This window comes from Rattus norvegicus, chromosome 6 (genome assembly GCF_021556685.1).
Source record: "Rattus norvegicus strain SHRSP/BbbUtx chromosome 6, alternate assembly SHRSP_T2T, whole genome shotgun sequence".
In the NCBI taxonomy this organism is placed as follows: domain Eukaryota; kingdom Metazoa; phylum Chordata; class Mammalia; order Rodentia; family Muridae; genus Rattus; species Rattus norvegicus.
The window spans coordinates 54,122,362-54,147,032 of record NC_141539.1 but is presented as its reverse complement, the minus strand read 5'-3'; the positions used below and the strand labels follow the sequence as shown (position 1 = coordinate 54,147,032).

General features: G+C 46.6%; 1 protein-coding gene across 3 annotated transcripts in view; it reads right to left on the bottom strand.

Moving 5' to 3' along the window:
- The window catches only part of Lamb1 (laminin subunit beta 1), a 66,889-nt gene that overhangs the window by 7,697 nt on the left and 34,521 nt on the right, over positions 1-24,671 (bottom strand). For all 3 annotated transcript variants that reach the window (XM_087552619.1, XM_087552620.1, NM_001106721.2), the window contains 12 exon segments: positions 24,471-24,598; positions 24,187-24,310; positions 23,233-23,437; positions 21,703-21,846; positions 21,290-21,521; positions 19,780-19,943; positions 18,554-18,778; positions 17,359-17,573; positions 16,703-16,799; positions 4,148-4,517; positions 1,772-1,956; positions 516-757 (listed from right to left, as the gene is read on the bottom strand). In XM_087552619.1, the coding sequence (XP_087408745.1) occupies positions 516-757; positions 1,772-1,956; positions 4,148-4,517; positions 16,703-16,799; positions 17,359-17,573; positions 18,554-18,778; positions 19,780-19,943; positions 21,290-21,521; positions 21,703-21,846; positions 23,233-23,437; positions 24,187-24,310; positions 24,471-24,598 (2,331 nt within the window).

Below are 24,671 nucleotides of genomic sequence, written 5' to 3'. Positions count from 1 at the left end.
ACTAAACTCACTACTCAATTTCATCTGGCTCCAGAGCTACGTTTTAAAAGCTTCTATGAAATTAATATGCTTTTTAGGCCAGCTCAGACCTTAATCTTTACCAGGTAATATTACTGGAACAAAGGAACATTTTAACAAACACCAGAGGAAAGTCTGTCCCTGAACAATTTTGAATTCTTCCACTTGGATGCTGTCACTCAAAGCAGAACAAGCAAGTTTTTTTTGTTTCTTTAAGGCCACACTATAAAAAGAATCTAGTTTCAGAGAGAAGTCCCTCCGCAGACATAGGAGATGGGGAGCGGCTGCACAGACGAACAGCTGGAGGCAGGAGCAGGCTGGGAAGCACATACTCTGTTCCCCGTGCTTCCCTCAAGCTTGGCTGTGTAGCCCAGCACCTTGAGCCCTGCAGTCACCCCTACAGGTCTGCAAACAGTAATACTGGAGCAAGGCAGAAGGTTTGTGCTTGTTTTGTCTCCTAAAAACCACAGAAAAGGAGACCAAACTCCAAGCCTCACCATCTCTGCAGCAGCCGACAGGTCTAGACTTTGCAGTTTGCCCGCCAGTTCATCCAGAAGGCGCGCCTGTTCCTCCTGCTTTTCCTTGAACTGAGACTCTCGCTCCAACATCAGATCTTCCACTCTGTCTCGGGTGAGGGCTGACTGCTCCACAGTGCTGTTGGGGTCTGTGGTGGAGGCGTTCACCCTCTTTTCTGCCTCAAGAGAGATCTGGAAATACTTGGTGATACTGTCTAAGGCACCTAGGACAGGAAAGGAAATTGCCCACAGTTAACCTCCTTGTCTCTGGGTCCTCACCAAACAGTGCCCATATTTGGTATCTTGTCCTGATTTATACTGTATGTAAGGCTTTAGGAGTCAAGGGAAAAAAAGGAAAAAAAAAAAAAAAAAACTATGGAAGCAGAGTTTCCATAATGAACAATGAATCTCTTATGTCCCATCAGCACCTGGTCAGAATCTGGAGGACAAACCTGGTGTGAAAGGAGGAGTCAAGCCATTATGCACACGTTGTCTCTTTATTTAGGCAAATATCCTGGTGTCAGGCAGCCTGGAGATGTCCAGGTGACTGTTTCTATTTATCTGCTTGGGTCCATTCAAACAATTATTATATACATAAAAAGCACAGTACATTTTGGCTGTAGGGACCACTAAGACAAAATGAATAATGTGTTAATTGTGTTGTTAACGTATTGCACCTTTGCTTTTGGGGGAGGAGATTATGCAGCCCATGATATTAATAATTAAAATACTTTCTGGGACCAGAGAGATGGCTTAGGGGTTAAGAGTGTAGACTGCTCTTCCAGAGGTCCTGAGTTCAATTCTCAGCAACCACATGGTGGCTCACAACCACATGTAATAGGATTAGCGCCCTCTTCTGGTGTGTCTGAAAACTTCAGTGTCCTCATATATATAAATCTTTTAAAAAATATTTTCAAGGTACTTTCTAAGCAGCAGTAGTAATCTCAAATGCAAAAGGACTTGTAGAATTAACAAATTTTAGTAGTCACGGAGTCTAAGGAAAGGCCAGGGAGTTACACTGGGAAACGGACCACATTATAGCGCAGCTGGGCCTCTACTCTGTCTTCTCCCCAGGTCCCACTCTGGAAAACCAAGAACTTTAAGCCGCATTTGTGCCAAAGACTCAAATAGTAAAGACTTAAAACTTGGAACACATTTTTAGAAAATAAAGTTTTAAGAGGGTACACACACAGTTATTTATTATTGAGGTTTGAGGATTCTGCACAGAAAGCTCTCACCCTGAATATCGGAGTTTTTGATAAATTCTAGCTGTTCTGCCAGCTCGTTCACGGTCTTGTCAAGGCTCCCTGCTTCTGCCTGCAGTGCGTCCAGCTCTCCGGCTGTGCTGTTACTCCGTGAAGCTGTGTCAGATAATTTCACTTCTACTTGAGCCATCTTTTCTGTGACATCTTTGGTTAATTTCCTGTAAAAAGAAAAGTAAGCTTACCTAAAACCAGCCCAAACCGTCAAAGTCTGACATGTAGGTTTTCCACGAGTACAATCCCTCGCCCCTCATCTTCAGACTAGCTCAGTTATAATCCTCAAATACTTTGAAGAAAATTACAAGTGAACCCTCAGCTGTGCATGTATGTGTGTATGTGTGTGTGTGCGCGCACGCGTGCGCATGTGCGTGTACATGGAGGTAGTCTAAGCCTCTGAGGTAAAATGAACAAGGGTGAGCTCTCAATGTAGGCAGCTGTAAGCCCAGTAAGCCCCAACTCAGGCTTCCAGTGTAGGACTGTCTCCCAGCCAACTGCCAAAAACCTTTCCTGTCAACCTCACCTCAGGGCTCTCCTTCAGACAACACAATGCTGCAACCCACCACAGAGGCAGCAGGAGCCGCCTAAAGCATCCTGTCAGATTCTATACCAAGCAAAGCTGCACCAACTCCTCCTTCCACAAAACCACCGCCCCTTTACTTAGAAAAAGGCTGAAAAAGGGTCACAGTCTCCGGAGAATGAAACACGTGGCCTTTACAGTGTTTCAGTTGGAATCTAAACCCCTCTCCTTTTTTTTCCGTGTCATTTCTCTGAGACTGTACTTAAGGAATGTGTGTGTGTGTGTGTGTGTGTGTGTGTGTGTGTGTGTGTGTGTGTGTAATATATGATACCTGTGTGTACACATGCCACAAAGAAGTGTTGGAGAAGACCTGAGGGCTGGGTTTTACTGATACCATAGATGACCCAACACAGAGAACAGGCACTAAAAAGGGTTAAGGGATTTGGTAGAACTGAGTATATACAATAATTTTTTCTGAGTTTCACTTTTATTAATTGACTGATTCAAAAAGGCTTTCATTTCTTTTCAGATCTCAAAAATATTGCAGTTAAGAAAAATGTCGGGGGCTGGAGAGATGGCTCAGCGGTTAAGAGCACCGACTGCTCTTCCAGAGGTCCTGAGTTCAATTCCCAGCAACCACATGGTGGCTCACAACCATCTGTAAAGAGATCTGATGCCCTCTTCTGGTGTACCTGAAGACAGCTACAGTGTACTTATATATAATAAATGAATGAATCTTAAAAAAAAAAAAAAAAAAAAAAAAGAAAAATGTCTAGCCTGGTGGTGGCAGCACGCACTTTTAACCCCAGCACTTGGGAAGCAGAGGCAAGCAGATCTCTGAGCTGGAGGCTAGCCTGGTCTACACGAAGAAATCCTGTCTTCAAAACAATGAAACAGGGTTGGGGATTTAGCTCAGTGGTAGAGCGCTTGCCTAGCAAGCGCAAGGCCCTGGGTTCGGTCCCCAGCTCTGAAAAAAAAAAAAAAAGAATAAAAAAAAAAAAAAACAATGAAACAAACAAACAATAAAATTATCATCTGTCTGGGGCTGGCGAGTTGGCTCAGCAGATGAAAAGCTGTTTGCTGCTAGGCCTGATGAGGACCCATGTTTTGATGCCAGGACCCACACGGTAGTCGGTAGACTTTCCAAGTTGTCCTCACTTCCCTTAAATGTATATCATAGCAGGCATGCGCCTACCCACATACAAATCAACGGTTTTTAATACACATGTAATATGTTTACTGGATTGGGGAGCAAACCCAGGACTTGATGCACTTTCAGTGCGTTAACTGGTAAAAACTAGCAGTATTAAAGAAATGAATACCCAGAGGAAGCCCAGCGAGGAAGCTGTTTCCATACAGACATTTCACGATGTTACCAATGATGCCTTCCATGAGACAACAGCTGAACAGAAAAATAGTTTGGGAATGAGGGTCATATTTGTGGTGATGGGAGTTCCCTAGTAAAGTAGCAATACTTAAAATGACAATCAAGGTTCATAATTTTTCTTAAGTGTAATATCCTTGTACTACACTTGTATTACAGTAAGAGAGAGCACCAGGAATCAACGTGCCACCAAGTTCAAAGCCTCACATGTGGCAAAGCCGAGACTCTATGGATCATCCGCCAATCTCAGGTCCAGTTCTGCTGCAGCAGAGCAGAGTGGAGCACTGAGCCTCACACTCTACCCTGCTCACAGCCAACGCCATTGACAAACAAGGGGCCCAGAGCGTGTGTAATAGACTAGAAAACCTAGCAGAGGTACTGCTCCAGGAAATCTTTGCTTTTCAAAAGTTAAAAGCCTCCGTGAGTGATTTTCAGCTCATTAACTACTTACTCTGCCTCCTCAAAGAGAATGCCAATGTTTTTCAGTGGTTCCGCTGCTGGGCTCTGGGCCAGGATGTCTCTTATTTCATTGACTTTCTTCTCCACAGAGTCCATGGTCTCTCGGTAGGGACCAATCACACCACTGATTTTCAAAGCCTTGGCTTTCTCCAGGAATTTGTGGGTCCTGTTGGTCAGCTCACCAATGATCACATCCCAGAGAGCAAAGCACTGGTGGCAGGGTGTGCAGTCAGGGAAGACCCCGGAGTACCCTCTGGTGCACTTGTCACAGCGTGGACCCTCAACACCCTCCACACAGACACACTGGCCCGTGGACTGGTCACACTGCGGTGTCTCAATGCCCCTGGGATCACAGTCACAGGCTGCAAGGGAAACAGAAATGCTAGTTGACTGACAACACTACAAGCTTTAGTGACAAAATCTGGTATTTAAAATCCCCAATCACAGTTACAGCCTACAAGTGGTTTGCACTAGCCCACATGGCTTAACCCACTGACCCTTTCTTAAGAGTAATGGCAATTTAAAAGGTCAGTAGATAAGCCTGCCTAACCACTTACTTTGTGCCAAGCACTGCATATGTGTAACACGTATATAACATCATTTGGCCCTCACACCATCCCTGTATCTAGGCAAAACAGAGACCAAGGTAGAGACATCGTATGGTCTGCTCCAAGTCTCACAGCAAGGAAATGATTTAGGAGTCTGCATCTCCAGAGCCCATCTTGGCCTCCATATCCCACCCATGCTTCCAAGTCTGAGCTCCCATATAACACAACAGTCTAGACGGCTCAGACTGCAGGAGTGAGCCCTTTGCCAGAAGATACATCCTAAAGGACTGGCGCCTAACTAATCAAGCCCACCTGCCCACAAAACGAAGTAACACGTGCTTGGTAAGGTCAACAGAAAACCAAATTCAAGGGAATATGAATAAACCAAAATCTCCAGCTTAAACGCTTCCGCTGCAGACAATCCACCTGGTGTCTGCCATTGTGACTAAATCCTCCCTCGGTGTGAGCAACAGACAGACAAAGATGTCAGAAGTGACCCCGGGGCATCTCGGAAACCACTTGGTCCTTTTTCTATGACCGACTCAACGTAGTTGGTACCTCACCCACAGACAAATGGCAGAAGGTGAAATCTTGCCAGGCACGGGAAAACCAGCATTTCTGGCCAACAGCTGACTGACATTGCTTATCATACATATGCCTCTCGCCCTTGCTCAGAATTCTGAACCACAGGTCAGAACCACGCCATCTTTCCATCAACACCTGCCGTGTCACAGAATTTGTAGAGTTTGAACAAGAATCTGTACAAAGCCTCCCTGGCCTGAAGTCCATTCCGGGTAAAGGTGTGGAAGTAAGATAAATATGCCCTCTTATTTCCCTAGGCAGAGTGTGGACTCCCAGGGAAGAGGCCCGGGTGTCTTAAGTCATTTTCCCACACGGCACCATGCCGAAAACTAACTTGTACTCAGGAGTTCAATAGCCTTTACCAAATGAGCTCCTAACGTCACCTATTCATTCAAGAGGCATTTCACATATCAGTATGAGAAATAGGCAGCTAGAGAGGCAGTGCCTCTGTGACAAAGCACAAAACCCAACTTTCTCTACATCAACAGCTATGCTTTGCCACTTCAACACTTTCTCCTGGAGCACCATCCAGATTCAGTTGGGCTGGCAGTCCCGAGGAGCACGTATGTCCAACTCCTCACCCACAAAGGTGTTTGCAGCCTGGAGGATTTGGCTGGCACTTGCCACCAGGTGCTTTATATTACTCCCTTATCTGTCTATCATACTTAACAAGGAAGCCCAGCCAGCGCCACAGAACAGAATGATGGGTGGAGGCTAACTCTTGTCTTCCCCCAAACCCTGTGTCCTAGGGCAGGGAAAGGGGAAGGACAAAGGGGGAAAAAATCCAGTCCTGGAAAGGAGTTGGGGCTTCCACATCTGTAAATTTTCTAAACCACTCATGAGAGCACTCCGTACACAGCAAGAACTCTTTACTAAATAGTTCCACAGCCACTTCCCTTGTCCCTAACTGTCCCTACGTGTTTGTGGTCTCCTCTCCAAGGTACCTGATCACACTTCCACTGGATAAAGGGAGAGACAGACAGACAGACAGGCAGAGAGAGCAAGAGCAAGAGCGAGAGCGAGAGCGAGAGTGAGAGCGAGAGCGAGAGCGAGAGCGATTATTTGTCTTGGTTTTGTTTTTGTAAATTTTCCAATAATAGCTCATTCAAAAATTTAAAATTTAGCATATTCTAGTAAATTTCAGGACTGTAAAATATGCTTTCCTTAGTGTACTTATGATTTAGAACTAAACCTTCCAAGCACCAGGCATTTAGCTTTTCCTGGTTTTGGAAGGCAATGCTTTATCAAACCAAACATCACTTAAGCTGCGAGTGATCTGTAGACCATTTGTCCTCTAGGTTCCTCGAAGGATCTCGTGCCAGGGTCAATCTCTGAGTTTATCTCCCCTTAGAAGAGTAAGTGGTGGTGATACAGACCTTTAATCCCAGCAGACAGATATTAGAGTTCCAGGCCAGGGATACATGGGGGGCTGAGAGGGGTGGCAAGCAGCATATCAAAGTCACAGAGGACTGCAAAGGCCAAGCTTCACTTCGAATCACTTTCACAGTGGGACGCTGTAGTAGAATGTGCAGTAACAACCCAGAGAAATGAGGGAAAGGCTTGGCCAAGGCTCTGTCAGCTTTTCAGTGAGCAGGAAGAGCTCGGCTAACAGGGTGGCTGAAGAGCTTGCACTGTTAAGGTTTAAGAATGAGTTTATTTCATGTGGTAATTAATATGCAGCTGTCCCCCAAGCTCAAAACGACCTAAACACAAGAACCAAAATGAGCTCGTGTTTAAAAAGGGCCATATCACAGTCATCGTGGTGATGAGGACCATGGTGGTTTCACCACTGTAACCATGATCATACACTGGTGGGCAGGACAGAATAGCAGCTGTTTAATCTGAGTATGAAGTGTATGAAGGGCGAGTTGGAATGTGGAGCTGTAGCTTTTCCTTATCTGGGAACTCCAAGGGCTCATTTCACAAAGCTTTTCCCAGCCTGCCTTTAAAGAGACATTTCAAATATTCTCCCAGAAACACCCTCTGTGCATGTTCAGAGGATCCTTTGTGTTGTTTGCTCCCAAGGATGATGGTGTGTATCTAAGATACACAGAAAAACTCAAATACCAGATGCAGTCATGAACTGATGGCTACCTTACACCTCGAAGTGCCCCTTTCCTAGCAGATCCCTGTAAGAATGCATGTTTTGACTTCTCAACAACAGCAAGGAGTCCTTCTGGAGCAGCCAGCCCCAGCCTCCTGTTCTGTGAATTCTCAAAACCTGCTTATTTGCCAGCAGCTGGATCTTCTGATCTCTAAAGACACACGTGCTCTGAGCTCAGCCTTCATTCACATCAATTAAAGAGCCCTGGAGGATCATAGCCTCCCCTCGTCATGTCCTTCAATGTGTTTACCTTAGAGAAACATGTGTGGAGATAAAATGGAGTATGTGGGGGATTAAAATCAAGGCTGCATGGCTCTAAAAAAAAAAAACTACCTTTCTCTCCTCCTTTGTTCATGATTGGGAAACATCATTGTAATTTTCCATGGGGGATACATGTTCTAGAAACTTGTGTCAGCTGCTAATTAAAACAGTACCTGGATTGCATTCTAAAGGAAATAAGTATATTCCCACATTACCATCTTATTCTCTTCTATACTCAATAATAAACAATTATCTGTGGCAAAAAAAAAAAAGGGCCATATGAATTGTGGGTTTTGGGTGGGCTGGTGACAGCACAGCTGTGATGACAGAAAGTTCCTACTGAGAAAAGTAGTTAGAGGCTTTAATTTTGAGCAGGTAAAGAAGAAAACGTTTAAATGACAGTATCAAGAGTCTCCAGTAGAGAGGAAGAGACCATCTAAATATATGACTGCTGTCATCACATGGTCTACAAGAAGTCCAGCTTCTCATCAAGGATGGGTATCATCTGGGAAAGTCCTTTACTGATGGTGTAACTAAGTCACAGCCTAGGCCAGCAGATTATCAGCGTAAGAGTGAACTGAGAATAGGACCCCCGTTAAAGGAATCAGAGAAAGAACTGGAAGAGCTTGAAGGGGCTCGAGATCCCATATGTACAACAATGCCAAGCAACCAGAGCTTCCAGGGACTAAGCCACTACCTAAAGACTATACATGGACTGACCCTGGACTCTGACTTCATAGGTAGCAATGAATATCCTAGTAAGAGCACCAATGGAAGGGGAAGCCCTGGGTCCTGCTAAGACTGAACCCCCAGTGAACGTGATTGTTGAGGGGAGGGTGGCAATGGGGGGAGGATGGGGAGGGGAACACCCATAAAGAAGGGGAGGGGGGAGGGGGATGTTTGCCCGGAAACCGAAAAAGGGAATAACACTCGAAATGTATATAAGAAATACTCAAGTTAGTAAAAAAAAAAAAAAAAAAGAGTGTCATTGGTATTTCTCAGATGTCCAAAACTAAGTAACAAACAGAGGAACTGCCAGAGACACTACCAAACACCCACCAAGTGATGGCTGTATTCAAACATTGACGTTTCAGACTCTGGTTTCTGAACAGCTGACCGATCTCCTGGTAAATGGAGTTCAACCAGCTGCCCCTTGAGAAAAATTGATTGGTGTTTCCCAGCACAGCTAGGGAAGCACATGGGACACCTCCATTCCTCTATGCAGAGAGGATACGTGCTGCCCCTTAGAATTTTCAAGAGACTACACCATGTGGGATGTTGGGGGACCACATGAGACATGCTAATTCATCACCTGTAAAGTTTTACCCCTGTCTGGATACCTTCAAGGGCCTTTAAAAGGAAACCACACTGAATCCATCCATATACACCATACAAAGGTATGATACTCTGTAGAAGTGTTCCAGGTCACCAAGAGAAAGTGTATTAGGTAAGTGCTTGCTGCATAAACAGGAGGGCCATCTTTGGTCCCTAGTACCCACCATGAAAAGGTCCAGAGTGATGGCAGAGGTCATAACTCAGCCCTTAGGGGGTGAGGTGACAGCCCCTAGAGAACGATAGTGAGCTCCAAGTCAATGAGAAAGAAATCATATCTCAAAAAACAAGGTGGACAGCTCCTGAGAAAGAGCAGTGAAGGCTGTCCCTTCCCACATGCACGCCCACACTTGCTCCAAGGAGTACATAAAACGCTATGACAAACTGAACATCAGAGAAAGGGAATCCTTTAATCCAGATAGGATGAATGAAATAAAGAAATCTGAAGATGGATTCATGGAAGGCAGCGCTGAATCATGTCAATCAAGACTGTAAGTATCATGTCAGTTAGTCACAGGGGGTCTTAACCTATGATACAGCTGACCTGGCTGCTCTTTAAAAAAAATCACAAAAGCCTATTTGAGGAACAAGCAGCTATGGTCCTCTCGGTGGCAGACAGTGGGTGAGCTTTGCACTTCTAGGTAGGATCTGCTATTGCTCAAATGACTGCTTTTGAAGTCTGACTCTTAAAAGAACTCTAGGGCTTGCTCTTGTGTGGTACCAGGGGATAAAACAGCTTAAGACACATTTAGAAGGACAGCAGCAGCCCACAGTTTTGACTGTGGAGGAGTTTAAACTGCGCAGACTTCTGCTGCCTGTAGCTATTTCAAAGATGCTGACCCTGCCCATAACCAGTTAACGACTGCATCTCCTTTGACAAAGGGCTGGACGAGGATCCACTGCACGCCTGTCATGACTGAAGAAGTCTGAAGAGATGCTCACACAGCCCACAAAAACAGCGTTTTGTACCACGAGAAAGAAAGGAATGGCACCTAGCAGTTTTTGCTTTCCATAGATTTTTGCAGAAGATTTTAGATGACATGTTCTTTCATGTTCTCTACTGAGTACATTTATAAGCTGGCAACTACTTCCACAGTATTCCCTGACAGCCGCTATCATGCGGAGAAAGGCTGACCTGCTGGGAATGTGCCAAGAGTGAATGTGTGGTAGGTGTTACTGTATGAGGTAGTAGCTGTTATCATAGGTAAGGTTTCAATGTTCTGGGAATAAAACCTGCTCAAAGGATGTAATCTGAGTGAGAGTGAGGAGAGAGAGAGAGAGAGAGAGAGAGAGAGATATCCAACTGGCTTTTATTAAAAAAGTTTTAATCATGCATATATTTAAAACTAGTAAATATCATCATCAACAACAACAAAAACCCAACTCTTATTATTTCTAAATATTTTTTGTTCTGTCACTAAGGTTTTGTTTTCTTTTGTTTTTTTTGAAAATCTACAAACAATATTGCACCAACTTCAGTACCTCTGAAACCCAGAGGAAGCACTAGCCACTACGCTCACAGTGGGACTTCACCTACACAGCTGTTTCTTATGCATGTGATGAGGTCCCTGCTTCCTCACAGCCTTCCCTTTCTTCTGGGCCTCCTCTGCCCACTGCAGAGTCCACCCTGGCCAACCTGGCACTAAGACTTCTTGCTATCTGCGGGAACCGAACCTCCTCATAACTCAAGCTAAAATTGTTTCCTGGGGGCCTCTCTCCATGGCACACTGTGACCTGACTGGTGTCCATGCCCTATAGCTAGGACAGTCATTTCCTCTCTTTCAGTGTTGGCTGCCAACAGGAACGCCAGGCACGAGGCAAGAGCAAGGCCTGGGCCTGGCCTCTGGTTCTGCCCTTATTAGAGGCATGGCTTCGGGTAAGCTACTTACGCTCTGAGCCCGAGATCTGTCAGCAGTGACAAAGAAGCTATTCATCTGCACTGGTTATTTTACACATCCATAAAATTAAGGATATGTGTATTATATACCTAAAAAGTGATCGGTATTAAAAAGGTTCTCTAAAAATGCGTCGTGTGCCCCGTTTTCCCCAAATAACCCATCAAGTGCTTCTGGTTTAGGAAGGAATACCTTTTGAGAAGGTCTCATGAAGCTCAAACTAGTTTCAAACTCATGTAGTGAATGAAGGATGGCCTTGAATTGCTTGGCCTCGTGTCTTTACCTCCCAAGAGCTAGGGTTACAAGTATGTACCATTAGGTCTAGCCTACTCACTTTCCACTGTACACCTGTAAGAACCTATAAGACTGTTCTCCTTTGCGTTTGGAAACTGAAATCTGATTTTGAACACAGATGATGCAAAGTGGAAATCAGGTCATAGGTTATCTGCTGCTCCAAACTTCCTACCATGACCCAGCCCATGCTACAAGGGCAATGGCTTGCTCGATGAGGGTTGGCATGAAAATTTCTATTTCACTAAAAGGATAAGTATATAGGAATGACCGTGAGTTTCATATCCAGAAATCGTATGACAGAAGGCCTGAACAGACTCTTGTAAGTCTCCAACTTCCTTATTATTAAGCTTCAAATTTGGGACAAATGGCTGAAGTGCCTGCCCATTTAGCATACAAAGTGGACCTGGCCTTCGGGTTCTCCCAGCATTCCTCAGTTCCTGTTACAGGATATGGTTGGCATACCCCACTTTCTACCATGAGATCTCCAGCTCTTCCCGATATAATCCAGTCATCTTGGTCATCTGCCTTTTTGTACCTTTGGCCTCCTGACGGCCAACCCTGGTTTCCCTCTCTCTTCCTTTCCTCAGGGTCAGGGTCATGGCCTCAGTGGGCTCTCCCAGATGTCTACAACTCTGGCTGTGCTCTCCCTTTTATCTACAATAAACTTTCTCCTCCACCAAACCTAGGAGCAGTCATGTGTTTTCCCTTTTAGTTCTGTTTTTCATTCACTTATGTGTGCCTTAGCCACCCCCAAATATTAAAAACTGTTTTGATAGCAAGGAAATCTTAATTCTTTCATCCTCTTATAGACAGCTTACATTTTTCTGACATTCCTATCCCTTCCTCTTTTTTTTTTTTTTTTTTTGTGGCCTTGGCTGCAAAACTTCAGTTCTGTAATGAAGGCTAAAAGGAGCCTGACTCGGTCCCCATCCTGTCTCTGGTCCACAGCTTTTAAGTGGAGACTGAAGATTCCACACGTTAGGCTCTGCTGCCTGTCCTGACTATCAAGACTGGCACTGGAGCACAAAGGAGCCATAGACAACCTCTCAGGAAATGAATGCAAAGCTCACACTCTGTGGGTCACGAGCTTGCTAAGCTCCACACACGGGACATCCAACCCTAACTCTGTCAGTATACAACCACCTCCACCGCCTGCTCTCAGGGACCTAGCCACTAGGTGTGCCAGATGTGTGCTGTGGATAAGAGGCCCCACTGGCTATCCCAGATCCCTCCCTCCTTTCCTCCCTCCCTCTCTTCTTCCCTCCCTCCCTCTTCTCTGCATGTGTTGTCTCTGTCTCTAACCCCAGTCTGCATGGCAATATTCCTGGCCTCATTTTCTGAGACCAGTGAACCCACCCAAGAGCTGCCTGCAATAAACCTGCTTTTATACTTTTAACTCAGCCTAAACTGGCTTGTTTTGTCAACTCTACTAATGTTATTAGGATTATACAGGACTGCTTGTTAACTGGAGTTACCGTTCTGGAAAAGCTTCAATGCAGTCTTACTTCCTGATAACAATGAAAATAACAATGAAAATTGGACAGGCTAGACTTGACAGTGTACACCTGCAACTCTAGCACTTGGGAAGTCAAAACCTGGGGATGAGGAGTTCAAGGCCAGCCTAGACCAAATGAATTTCTATCTCAAAAAGGGGAGAGGGAGCAGGAAGCAGAGGGATTGTGCATTTCAACCCCAAGAAAAGAATGTAGGCATTCTAAAGATGAATATGTAGGCAGGGAATGCATGACTTTCCCCTCTCTCTCTCTCTTTCTCTCTCTCTCTCTCTCTCTCTCTCTCTCTCTCTCTCTCTCTCTATTGAGAAATGGGTCCTCCCATATGGGAGGCAAGTACTTAGGTACAGAATCACCTAGCCCACCACCCCAAGCCCTCACCTATGCCTTGGTGTTGTAGTTCTGCCGATTAGAAAGCCATTGGCCTTTCAGGGAGCCTGCGGCCCTACATGGGCACTGCAGTCTTCCCTCTGCCATCTATGAATGGACAGAAAGATTCCTCCTGTGACCCCAACCCCTACAGGGCACAGAACAAAGCTTCAGGCTGAAGACTGAACCAGCTCGTTCAGCACTGGGTAGATGAGACTTTCCATCCCAGCACAGTGGTGGGCTTGTTCAGACTTGGCACAATAGGCCGAGAGCCCCACGCTGCCTGGACAATAGCAACATTCAACCGTTTGTATGCCGGAGGCTCCAAGCATTTGTCTTTCACATAACTGCATTTTTTCCCATAAGGAGACTACTTAGCTATGACCTTAGTCCTTCTATAAGCATACTGTTTCCTAGCAGCAGAAAGTCTACATTTGTGCCCTCAACAAACCATTTCAACTGAAAATATATCTGGCGATTCATTCCGATGGCACTTCTTGTCCTAGCTGCCCTCTGGGGTCCTCCCACTGTCAAACATTTCAGTATAAACAGAACTCTGAGCTATGCCTTACCCTGTAGCTGTCCATGCCCTCAGCCTTGTTGCCACCCAGGCCACACACAGCCCCAGGGCTAGCAATGAATCCCTTTCCCTACAGTTTCCAGTCTTCTCTATGGGGGCTTTGTAAATTCTGCGTATTTCTCATAGAGTGTCAACAGCATTTGGGGCCCAACATATTCTTGTTTAAAGGCCTGAACGAGGGCCTACACTCTTTAGAACATGCTTTCCAGCTCCCGGACACCAAGTTCTAGCAGCAACTCACCCATCATGGTGATAAGCTCAGTTCTCCCTTCTACAAATTTCCAAAACCCCTTCCCTGTCTAGCCTCAGACACTGAGGGGAGACAACATAGACCTTAATGTTCAAGATAGTATGACATTTTATAACCAAACTGCCAATGTGGACAAGCAGGTCAAGGTCTTTTACCCTACCCTTTAATACGTTAGGAAAGGGAACTTCCCCGCCTCCATCTGAAATAGAGGTTGAAATGATGGTATGGTTTAGGAGGAAGAGAGGAGGATCAGAATGTCTACCTTCAGGGCCTATCACTCTCAATTGGGTGTTTTTCCCTGAGCCCACATCCTAAAAGAAATATTTCCAAGGGGCTTGAGAAAAGCTGTTTTCTGTTGGGCTGAAGGGATGGGAATCTAAGGGTGAAAATGTGGAAAGAGCGGAGAGTAAACTTTTAGAAGCAAACTCTATGTGTATTATATTGAAAACTATATATGTATAAGATGCATATATGAATGCAGAACTAGAGAACCAGAGAGATGAATACCAAACTGAGAGAGGTGCGTGTGGGGTGGGGCAGAGGAGCCGGGATTCTCTTCTCCTAATATGGAGGCACTACCTGAATTGAAATCAGGCAGCTGGACCAAGAAACCCACTCTCTGCCCTCAATCCCTCCATTTTCCTGCCTTCCTGCTGCACTGGAGCCACTGGGACCACCCCGGAATAATGATCTCCGCAGTTTCTTTATGAATCCGGTTACTTTAAAGAGGAAAAGGAAATAAATAGAGAAGGAACAGCAGGCAGGCAGGACAGGTACATCCCTCGACATGTTAGAGTGGCTGGTCCTACAACTTTCAGGCCCTTCTAATGGAAGTGAAAAGTCACACCTTCTTACTAGGACCCCACATAAAGAACTATTTCCGGAAATGTACTTACTGATGGGTGCAATAAACATCACCCTGTGTGAAACAGACTGTGTGACCTAAGGTGCCCATATAATCCCCCTGCGAGCCTCCCTGAGAAATCAGAGCAGGAGCAATTTGTTCAGGTTCCTGCCACTGGTACCCTCTCCTGCTGCTAAGGCTCCAGCTTCTGTCAGATACTGAGTGAGATCGCAACTCAGGGGAGATCTCTTATTTCTTGTTATTGTAGCCAAGAGAGGAGAAGGTTATTCCTATATTTTGAGTTAAACAAAGACCTACAAGAAAAACATACCAAGGAGCATGTACGAAACTATAGGAAATATTTACCCAAAGATAGGCTTAAAAACAGGGAAGAAATTATCCTAGATGCACAGAGCACATGAAACTCAAGAAGGATGACCAAAATGTGAATGTTTCACTCCTTCTTTAAAGGGGGAACAAGAATACCCTTGTCGGGGAATAGGGAGGCAAAGTTTAGAACAGAGGCAGAAGGAACGACCATTCAGAGCCTGCCCCACATGTGGCCCATACATATACAGCCACCAAACTAGATAAGATGGATGAAGCAAAGAAGTGCAGGCCGACAGGAGCCGGATGTAGATCTCTCCTGAGAGATACAGCCAGAATACAGCAAATACAGAGGTGAATGCCAGCAGCAATCCACTGAACTGAGAGTAGGACCCCCATTGAAGGAATCAGAGAAAGAACTGGAAGAGCTTGAAGGGGCTTGAGACCCCATATGAACAACAATGCCAAGCAACCAGAGCTTCCAGGGACTAAGCCACTACCTAAAGACTATACATGGACTGACCCTGGACTCTGACCTCATAGGTAGCAATGAATATCCTAGTAAGAGCACCAGTGGAAGGGGAAGCCCTGGGTCCTGCCAAGACTGAACCCCCAGTGAACGTGATTGTTGGGGGGAGAGTGGTAATGGGGGAGGATGGGGAGGGGAACACCCATATAGAAGGGCAGGGGGAGGGGTTAGGGGGATGTTAGTCGGGAAACCAGGAAGGGGAATAACAATCGAAATGTAAATACTCAAGTTAATAAAGATAAAAAAAAATAGGGAAGAAAGAGAGGGAATGGGCAGGAGATGGTTTAAGCAGCGTAGAAAATCAATTCCCTGGTTAAACAATGGCAACGGTACAGAAGGTAAGCAGTCCTTATGACTTACAGGGTTCAGTAAGCTGGGCTGTTTGTTTTTGCTTTTTGAGATAGGTTCTTGCTATGTTGACCAGCCTGGCCTAGAACTTCTGCTTTTCCTGCTTCAGACTCCTAAGTGTTAGCATTTACAGGCTGAGCCACCACACCCAGCAGGAAGTTTGTATTATGAAAAAAATCCCGTTTCTCTCAGCTTAACTGAGAATCTAGGCTTGAATCACACCAAAGAGAAAAGACTGGGAACTCCAACCATATCCACTTCACGCAAGGCTCTACATCGCCCACTCCCTCCTAGTCTCGCTGGTGTGAACACTGCATTAGCATCCTGCTGCCAGAGCCTGCTTGAGTTGTGTAACTGGCTGATCTTATTCGAGGAACCATATCTGTACATCAAGGAAGCCACCCACAGGACATCGTTCAGAGAAAGAAACAAATCAGTTGGCTGCCATGACTCTTACAGCTCCCCTTTGCTGAAAATCACTTTAAAAAATGACTGTGTGTACTACAGAATGTGCACACGTTCCTGACTGACTGTGTGTCCAGACAAATGCTTCTCCTTGGTGTGGGGTTGAAGAAATGAGCACACCTTCTGTTTTAGTAATCATATTTATCCAACAGGCTAGATGAGAAGTTCTGACCACCCCTAAAATAAGCACAACCTTGTGATATCACTCTAACTACACTTTATAGAGTTTACCAAAAGCCCTTGTAGACCTAAGGCTCCTCCTGGTCTCACCCATCCACCAAAGCCATCAGCCTGGGGCCTGGCCTCACCTCGGCACTCCACATCGGGGTCTCCCCAGAAGAGCTCCTGGCACTCGCTGCAGGTTCGGCCTCCAAAGCCCGGCATGCACTGGCACTGCCCTGTGAACTGCAGTCCAAATACAGACCTGTCAGGTGGTCTTAGTGGAGAAGCCAGTTGTAACTTGCCCCAGCCCAGTTACCTGACACAAGTGGAATCTGGACAGCTGTGGTGTAGATAGAAGAGGGCGCCACACCAGCACCTCCTAGCTGTTCTCTCACAAGGGGCCTGGAATAGACTCTAGCACAGCAGGGTCCCCACTTTTAGTTTCACACACTGATATCAGTCCTCGGCCACCTCTGGCTCATCTAACTCTGGGCCAGTGCCACTTTTAGCCTGGGTCAGCGATCCTGAGCAACTGTGAGAACTATTTGATTTGGGGGCCAGAAAAGGGAAAGCAAGTAACACTTGAGTCTGCATCCACGGCCGGACACTGTACTGAAACGCTATGCATGGGTTAAATGGGGACTCCGTGCACAACAGCACCGCCTCAGTCAGGAAGGACAAGCAGTCTACACTCTGGCCTTCCTCCAAATGGGGCCTGCTCACCTGATGGGCCAGCTCTCCCTGAGCCTCTCAGGGGCACCGTCCCCCTGCCCCGCCCCAGCCACAGCCCCTCATCCCTCACCTCATTGCAGGATGGCCCGAAGGAATGCACAGCATTGCAATTGCACGGCTCGCAGCCAGTCCCGCTGGCCAGCTGCCAGGTGTGGGGTGCACACCGATCACAGTTCTGCCCGATCACATTCGGAAGACACGAGCACTGACCGGTGGTTTTGTCGCAATGGCAGTCAGAGCCGTTACAATGCTCCCTCACTGTGCCCAGGTAATTGCAGACACACTCTGAAATAGAACAGCACGATCCAGTTAACCATCTGGTCCCATTCATGGACACAGCATGCAGAGGTTAGCGCCATGCCAACAGCTAGGCTTCTCCTTCTCCAAATCTCAATGTTGATGTACAAGGAAAAAAATAAAAGTAAAAGAAAATACTACGATTGCCATTCCTTAGAAGTTCTCATGATACACACCGTGTATCTGACGCTTCCCAGGCAGGTGGTGTGTTCACACAAGCTATGGCTGCTTGCGTGTTTTGATGATACACGGACTCAAATGGGGGCCATTTCAAAAAATTTAAAAGCTTAACTGGAAATTATAAAAACACACCAGTGGGGACTGAGACATCCAGTGATTTCAAACTCCTCACAGGAAGCAGCTACGGCATATGTCAGAAGCAGAAACCCTATGAGCTAAAAAGACTTTAAGGAATCCAGTCCTTCGAGTCCCCAACATTCCACACATTTATAAATAAAAACAGAGGCCTCTGGGCTTTGCCGCCAGTAAAGCCTGGCTGATCTGATAAGACAGAGATAATAACGTCTGAAAGAAAGCTTTTACCCCTGTTAAAAGCTTTGTGTCTCTGCCTGAGGAGAGAGGCTGGATTCTGCCAATGACATCAGAAAGGTGAAGCCACCCACGGCGTGAAGTCAGGTCTCTTAAGACCCACCCAATCGGCAAGCTCGTGGGAAGAACCCATCACCACGCACTCTACTGCCTGGCGTTTATCTTGATGACAGCCACAACTTCCCCTGGCACGGAGCCACATCTTGAGACTTGTCTTGCTCAAAGAATGAAGATTTAGAGATAAAAAAAAAAAATTCAGTCTCATCTTTCATTTGCTGACTGTGAAATTTTGCCTCGCTGAACAAGGGTTTCTCCCTGTGAAGTAAGTACTCCAACAACAAGGTCCTGATAAAAGGGCGGGGGTGGGGGATGGGGTGAGAACCACCATGGTGTGCACGCTACACAAACATTCGTCTTACTTCTACAGTCTTGTCGAAGAGCATCGCCGTAGTACCCATGCTGGCAAAACTGGCAATGGTCCCCCTCTGTGTGGTACAGGCACTTGAGACATCTCCCAGTCTCCTTGTCACAGGCTTCTGGGTCGGTAGTGTCAATGTTGTGGTGACACTGACAGGGCTGACATGAACCCCCAAAGTCCGAGGGATTGCCAAAATACCCAGAGGCACAGCCATCACATCTGGAGCCTATGGGGAGATAAAACCAAGCAGCTTAAGCAAGTCCCTTAAGTTTGAATGAGTTCACCCTGTCTAAAAGCCTGCTGACCAGTCCTCTGGCATTCCAGTCCTGGGGGCAACCACGTAATGATTCGTTACTTTCAGTCCATAATTTACCAAGTCCAGTGCCCCTGATCTCAGTGAGGAGGAACAGCTAGCCTCTCGCTGTGAAGGAAAGGTATGAAAGGTATTCTGTGCTCCCGACACTCCTACAGCAGCCTCAGAGGCTCCAGCTACAGTGGGTAGGAGAGCCTTAGCTTCTAGTCATAGTGGGTGGAGTAGGCCGGGAGCTAAAGAGAGATGAGATCACGTCCATGTAGCTGGGTGCTAAAATCCTAACCCATGCATCAGCCATAAAGGGAAGAATCAGAGATCCTTTGTGAATGGAGCTCCTCAGGGATGAGCCAGTTTCCTAAGAAACCGTAAAATCACATGCATGGAATATCTCTTAGGCTGTGTATAAGCTATCTAGCAGTCAATCAGTCGCTTCATGGCTAGAATAAAGGAGCCCCCCCACCCCACCATGCACACAAATGGCTGACTTCACTGAATGTTAGCAGAAAACTGAGTACACATGGTAGGACATGTTCAGCTATGACCCATCCTGCTCTTGGCAATTCCCCATATGATCTTTTCTTTAGCCTACTGCAGGGCCACCTCACAGCTTCTAGACACTTGCTAGAGGTCAGGTTATAGGAAGAATATAACAAGGAAACTAATTTTACTTGTATTTAAAAGTGAGGAACTATTCCCAAAGGATAGTCATGAGTTCAAATGCCGGTGATCCTGTTGCTTTAACTCCATTATCTTCTGCATCCAAAGACTGACTCTACCCACACATGCTACCAGGGAAAGGGCAGGATCGTCCTGAGTGAATTTAACTCGTTTGCTCTTCATCTTTTCCTCACTAACAAGGACCTCAAAGACACATCTTCTCTCTCCTGACTCTGCTTCTTAAGTGCATGACTTACCAATGTACCCAGGATCGCAAACACATGCAAGCTGGAGCGTGACAGGGTCTTGATAACAGCTCCTGGCAAACTGGCGTCCACTGTCAGGACCATCAGGACAAGGACAAGGGCGACAGTGGTCTCCTGACCCAATGATGGGATCACCATAGTAACCAGCCAGACACCTGCCGTGGGTATAGGAGACAATGAGCCATGACCCAGTCGTAAGAAAAGGCTTAGAAACTGTGTCATTCTGCTGGAGGACATGATTCCCTGCACAGGACTTTGCAGAGCAGCAACAAACATTCTTAAATTTTAGTCAGAATCCCATGAAGGACGTGTTTCAATAGGTTTTGGGGTTCCTCTACCAAATACTTTGATTAGCAAGGTTTTTGGTGGATGCTGGCTGATGTGGGCAACACTTGTACCCCTGAATCAGTGTGATGGTCCCCTTGACTAACTGTCCCTCAGAGAAATAGTTTTCCATGTGGACCTCCCTGCCCCATGGCCTGCCCACCTGCCCTGGCCATTGGACTTTATGTTCTCTTTACCTTAAGGAAATGGGTTTCTTTACCCGGCTTATTCTTCTAAGCCTGTTTATGAATATGAGCAATGGGAGGAGTAGAGGAGATACACTATGTTAGCAAGCTCATGGCCACGGGTTTAAGACATCCGCTATCCAGCCTTTACCCAACAACACTGATAGGGATGCTCTCTACAGATGTGACCTAAGTTCCAAACCTGGACAGGGAAGAGGGATGTTCGTAGCTCTCAAATATATCACATCCTGGTTTTTTTTTTGGGGGGGGGGTATTTATTTATTCATTTACTTATTTATATATTTTTAATTTGGGGCAGGTAAAGACTCTTACCCCATAAAGCAGGCCCTAATGTACGTCACCTTTCTCAGTCTGCAATGAACAGCATATACTTGCACACTTTACAAATGGACTGAAACTGCTAGCATCGCTGGTGGCACACCCTGTGTCCTTGCCTTAAAAAAAATCTACCTAGGGTGGTGTTTAGCATCCATGGTAATTATTAAGTTAACATTTGCTAACAGGAGGATAGCTTTACTTTGCTCATTTTCTGTCTCCGGGAAACTGAGTGCATACAATGTTTTCAATAACAAAAGCCATTTAAAGTGACTAGTCCAATTTGGTTGAGGTTTCTGCTTTGACCCAAACTGGACAACAGTATTTCTCAACTCTCATCCAAGCCAGAAAGTACCAATGTGGGTGTTTCCTCAGTCCAAGTCACACATGTACTGGATAAATGAGTAAGTGTTTAGAAACTGCTGGGGTAGTCAAAAATGAAAGAGCTATTTGGAGCCCACAGGAGATTAATTCTGTGGTTTTTCCAGGATAATGTTTACTTGGCCAAAGATGAGGTCATTCTTTTCTTTTCTTTCTGAGACAAGACCTTACTATGTAGCCCAGGCTGGACTCGAACTCCCTATCATCTTGCCTCTGCCCCCAAGTCACCACGCCTATTCTATTATCTTTACTTTCGTGAGGTAGTGTCCACAAACCTTTCGCAGTTGTGGCCCGTGGTGTAGTCCTGACAGCTCAGACACTCCCCGGTCACTGTGTCACAATCTTCAGCATGGCCATTACACTGGCAGGGCTGGCAGCTGGGAAAGCCCCAAAACCCAGGGAGACATCGGTCACACTGCCGAGCATATATGCCCTGGAAACAGTGGCACTGGCCAGTGACTGCGTCACAGAAGGCACTGACAGATCCTTGTAGATGACAGTCACAAGCTGCAGACAAGGCAAACAAAAACTCGTTAGCTAGATGGACGTGCCTTCATGTGTGCCCAGCCCCATACACAGAGCCCCAGGGCTCATGCCATCCGGTTCAGAGCAGAGTTCTGCCTTTGAAAGTCAGGGAATCCCCGGGACCATCACCGGAACTCATCACAAAGTCTCTGAGGACACCTACGTTTGCATCCGTTGGGGCCAAACCCGAAGGTACCAGGTGCACACCGATTGCAGGTTCTTCCGACCACGTTAGGGCGGCACTGGCACTGGCCTCCATTGGGGTCACACACAGAACTCAGAGATCCCTGAGGGTCACATTCACAAGCTGCAGGGAACAGAGCAGTGAGGTTGTTGCCAGAAGCAGGACATCACACCTCCTTGTAACTGGTCCTGTCTCTCTCTCCTACCCAGCTCTGAAAACTACAGTTTAAAAACATATCACCCCTGTGCTGACTGGGAGGGAACAAACCAGCTGCCCTGGAAGATCAAAGCGGTTTTCTAGGCAGGAAGTCATTAAAGTTTTCTCCCCTTAGCTCCGGAGCTCAAGTCTCTGATGACATTAAACCCCTGAGACCTTTGAAGCGGGTCTGATCTTTCCTAGAGAAGAAGACTTTCAGTTAGCTAACGCTTCCCTGAGTCTCAGTCCTTGATGTCAACAGCCTACAGACAGGCTACATGCTCATAGTTACCTCTTGTTGGCATTTAGTCTAGGCTCTGCCCCACAGTTACCTGGCAACAACCAGGTGTGCCTGACTCACTATAAAAGGGCTGCTTGCCCCCTCCTCTCTCTCTTGCCTTCTTCCCCTTGCCCCTAACTCCCTCTCTCTCCAATCCCCTTCCACCCTCCATGTGCTCATGACCAGCTTCTGCTCCTCTACACTGCCCCCCCCCGTGTGCCCTCGCTCGCTCGCACGCGCTCTCTCTCTCGAGCTCTCTCTCTCTTCCCTCCCCTCAACTCCCCTCCCCATGCCTGGAATAAACTCTATTCTATACTATACCATCATGTAGCTGGTCCCTTAGGGGTAAGGGATACCTCAGTATGGACCCCCAGAGGAGGCACCCTCTTTCCCCATACCTTACCACACCTACAGACATATTCCTTCCCTCTTATCTTTTTTTTATAACACAAAACACCTCTCTTGTATACATTTAAGATTTCTTAATTATTTTTAATTATGTGTATGTCTGTATAGCTAAGAACACCATGAGATGAGTTCAGAGGTCCACAGAGTAGGAGCTGTTGGGCCCTTGGGAAAAGGAGTTACAGGTAGCTATGAGTTACCAAGTGTGGGTGCTGAGAACTGAGCTTGGGACCTCTGCAAGAGCAGTGTGTACACTGAACCACATCACGTTACCCCCTTTGTGAATGTCTTCAATGCGGATTCCATCTTACTTTATTTTTCAAAACAAGGTTCTGCTATAGAGTCCTGGATGGAACTTGCTAGGCAGACCAGGCTGGTCTCAAACTCAAACTCACAGATAATTGCCTGTCTCTGCCTCTCAGGTACTGGGATTCAAAGTGTTCAACTACCACCCCTGGCCCACTAAAACATTTATGACAATAAAGACAAACTCAAGATATTACATCCCTCATGCTGGCGTGTATCCCGCTACACCTCCTAGTGCCAGATACGCTGATCTCTAACTGAGCTACGCTGATCTTTTAACTGTACGCTCTCACTGTAGCCTCTGCGGATGCTCGATCACCTACCGAGGCCTGCCTGGTGGATCAAGGCAGAAATGCTGAAGATGATGTTTCTGCAGACATCTGTCATAGGTGTTTTCACCACACTCCGGCTGTTCTCCAGACACCTGTAGCGCTGGAAGGTTTCCCAGGCACTGTTGGTGACCTCCCCATCTCCTGAGCCTCCAACAGTGAAGATGTCCAGCGACTTACAGTAGGGCATGAGAACAAGCTACAAGGGAATGAGAACAGCACAATGACCCCATGGATGTGCTCACATCTTCAACCACGGCAAGTAATCACGCCAAACCAAACAGCGTTCTGCTTTGGGAAGAGAAGCTGACGACACTCAGGACTTAAGGCAGAGAACCCTTCCCAGTCATAAATATTCTGGCCAAAAGAGGTTGAGACAGATTTCGTGCTGCTTGGTGGGGCTCTGAGACAACCACTGCTGAAGCCGTTCACAGATCTGTGGGGGTTTTGAGCACAACCTTCCCAGAAAGGTAGAAACCTACTGTAAGTGTTATAGTCCTGTGAGGGAAGCGGTTCACGGCTTTGAAGGAAAGGCTTCTCTGACAGAGGAATTACAGTTCTAAAGGAAAAGGTATCTTGGCAGCTGGGAGCCAAAGTCATACTGCAGAACGTACCTCACTCAAGAGGTTTATTGTAGGAGACACAAGGTGGCAGCCGCTGCTATGGGGAGAAGAGGTGGGTAACTGGACAGAAGACAGGCTTATATACAGGGTTTGCGGGGAAGAGTTTTCCAGGGTAGAGACTCCAGGGTGAGGATTGGTAGGTTTTCATGTTCAAGGACTGGTGGTTTTTGGTCAGGGATTTTCTAGCTGTACACAAAGAAGCTCTACAGGCAAGAGAGGGCCCATTCTGCTTCCCTGCCCAGCTCTGTCCTTCCACACAATACCTGGGTGGTGGCTGGGCACTTTCTACTGGGCTCTCTGGTTTGGACAGGAGCCTGGTACTCACCGAGTCAATGAGAGTATAAGGGCTCTCCACGTCACTGCCAGATGCCGTATACTGGGGCAGCTCCAACCGCACGGTGTAGTTCATCCCCTTTTCAAAGCATACTGGGCGAGGGAGGACAACGTATCTGTCCCCCAACAAGAGAGAAACACAAGAAAAAAGGCAGCGTTTAGGCTTCCAATAATAGCAACGGGAAGAAAAACAAGAGCTTATGGTGATCATCCAACAGACGGCCTTCCATAGCCAGTGACTCAGTCTGTAAGACCCCCACTGACTGTCACACTGACCTTGAGCCCGGTGACAAGGACACCACCTGGTTGTCATCATCAGGAACAGTGTTACCACATCGGCTGCTGGTTGGAATCCTCCCCGGCCGCTGTACGGTGATGACAGCTTTCTCCCAGTGGTCCGGCAGCTAGAGCAGGGAAACAGAAGAATCAAAAGGAGTATCTGTGTTAGCCCACTGCAACCGGTCCAGTTAGGAAGAC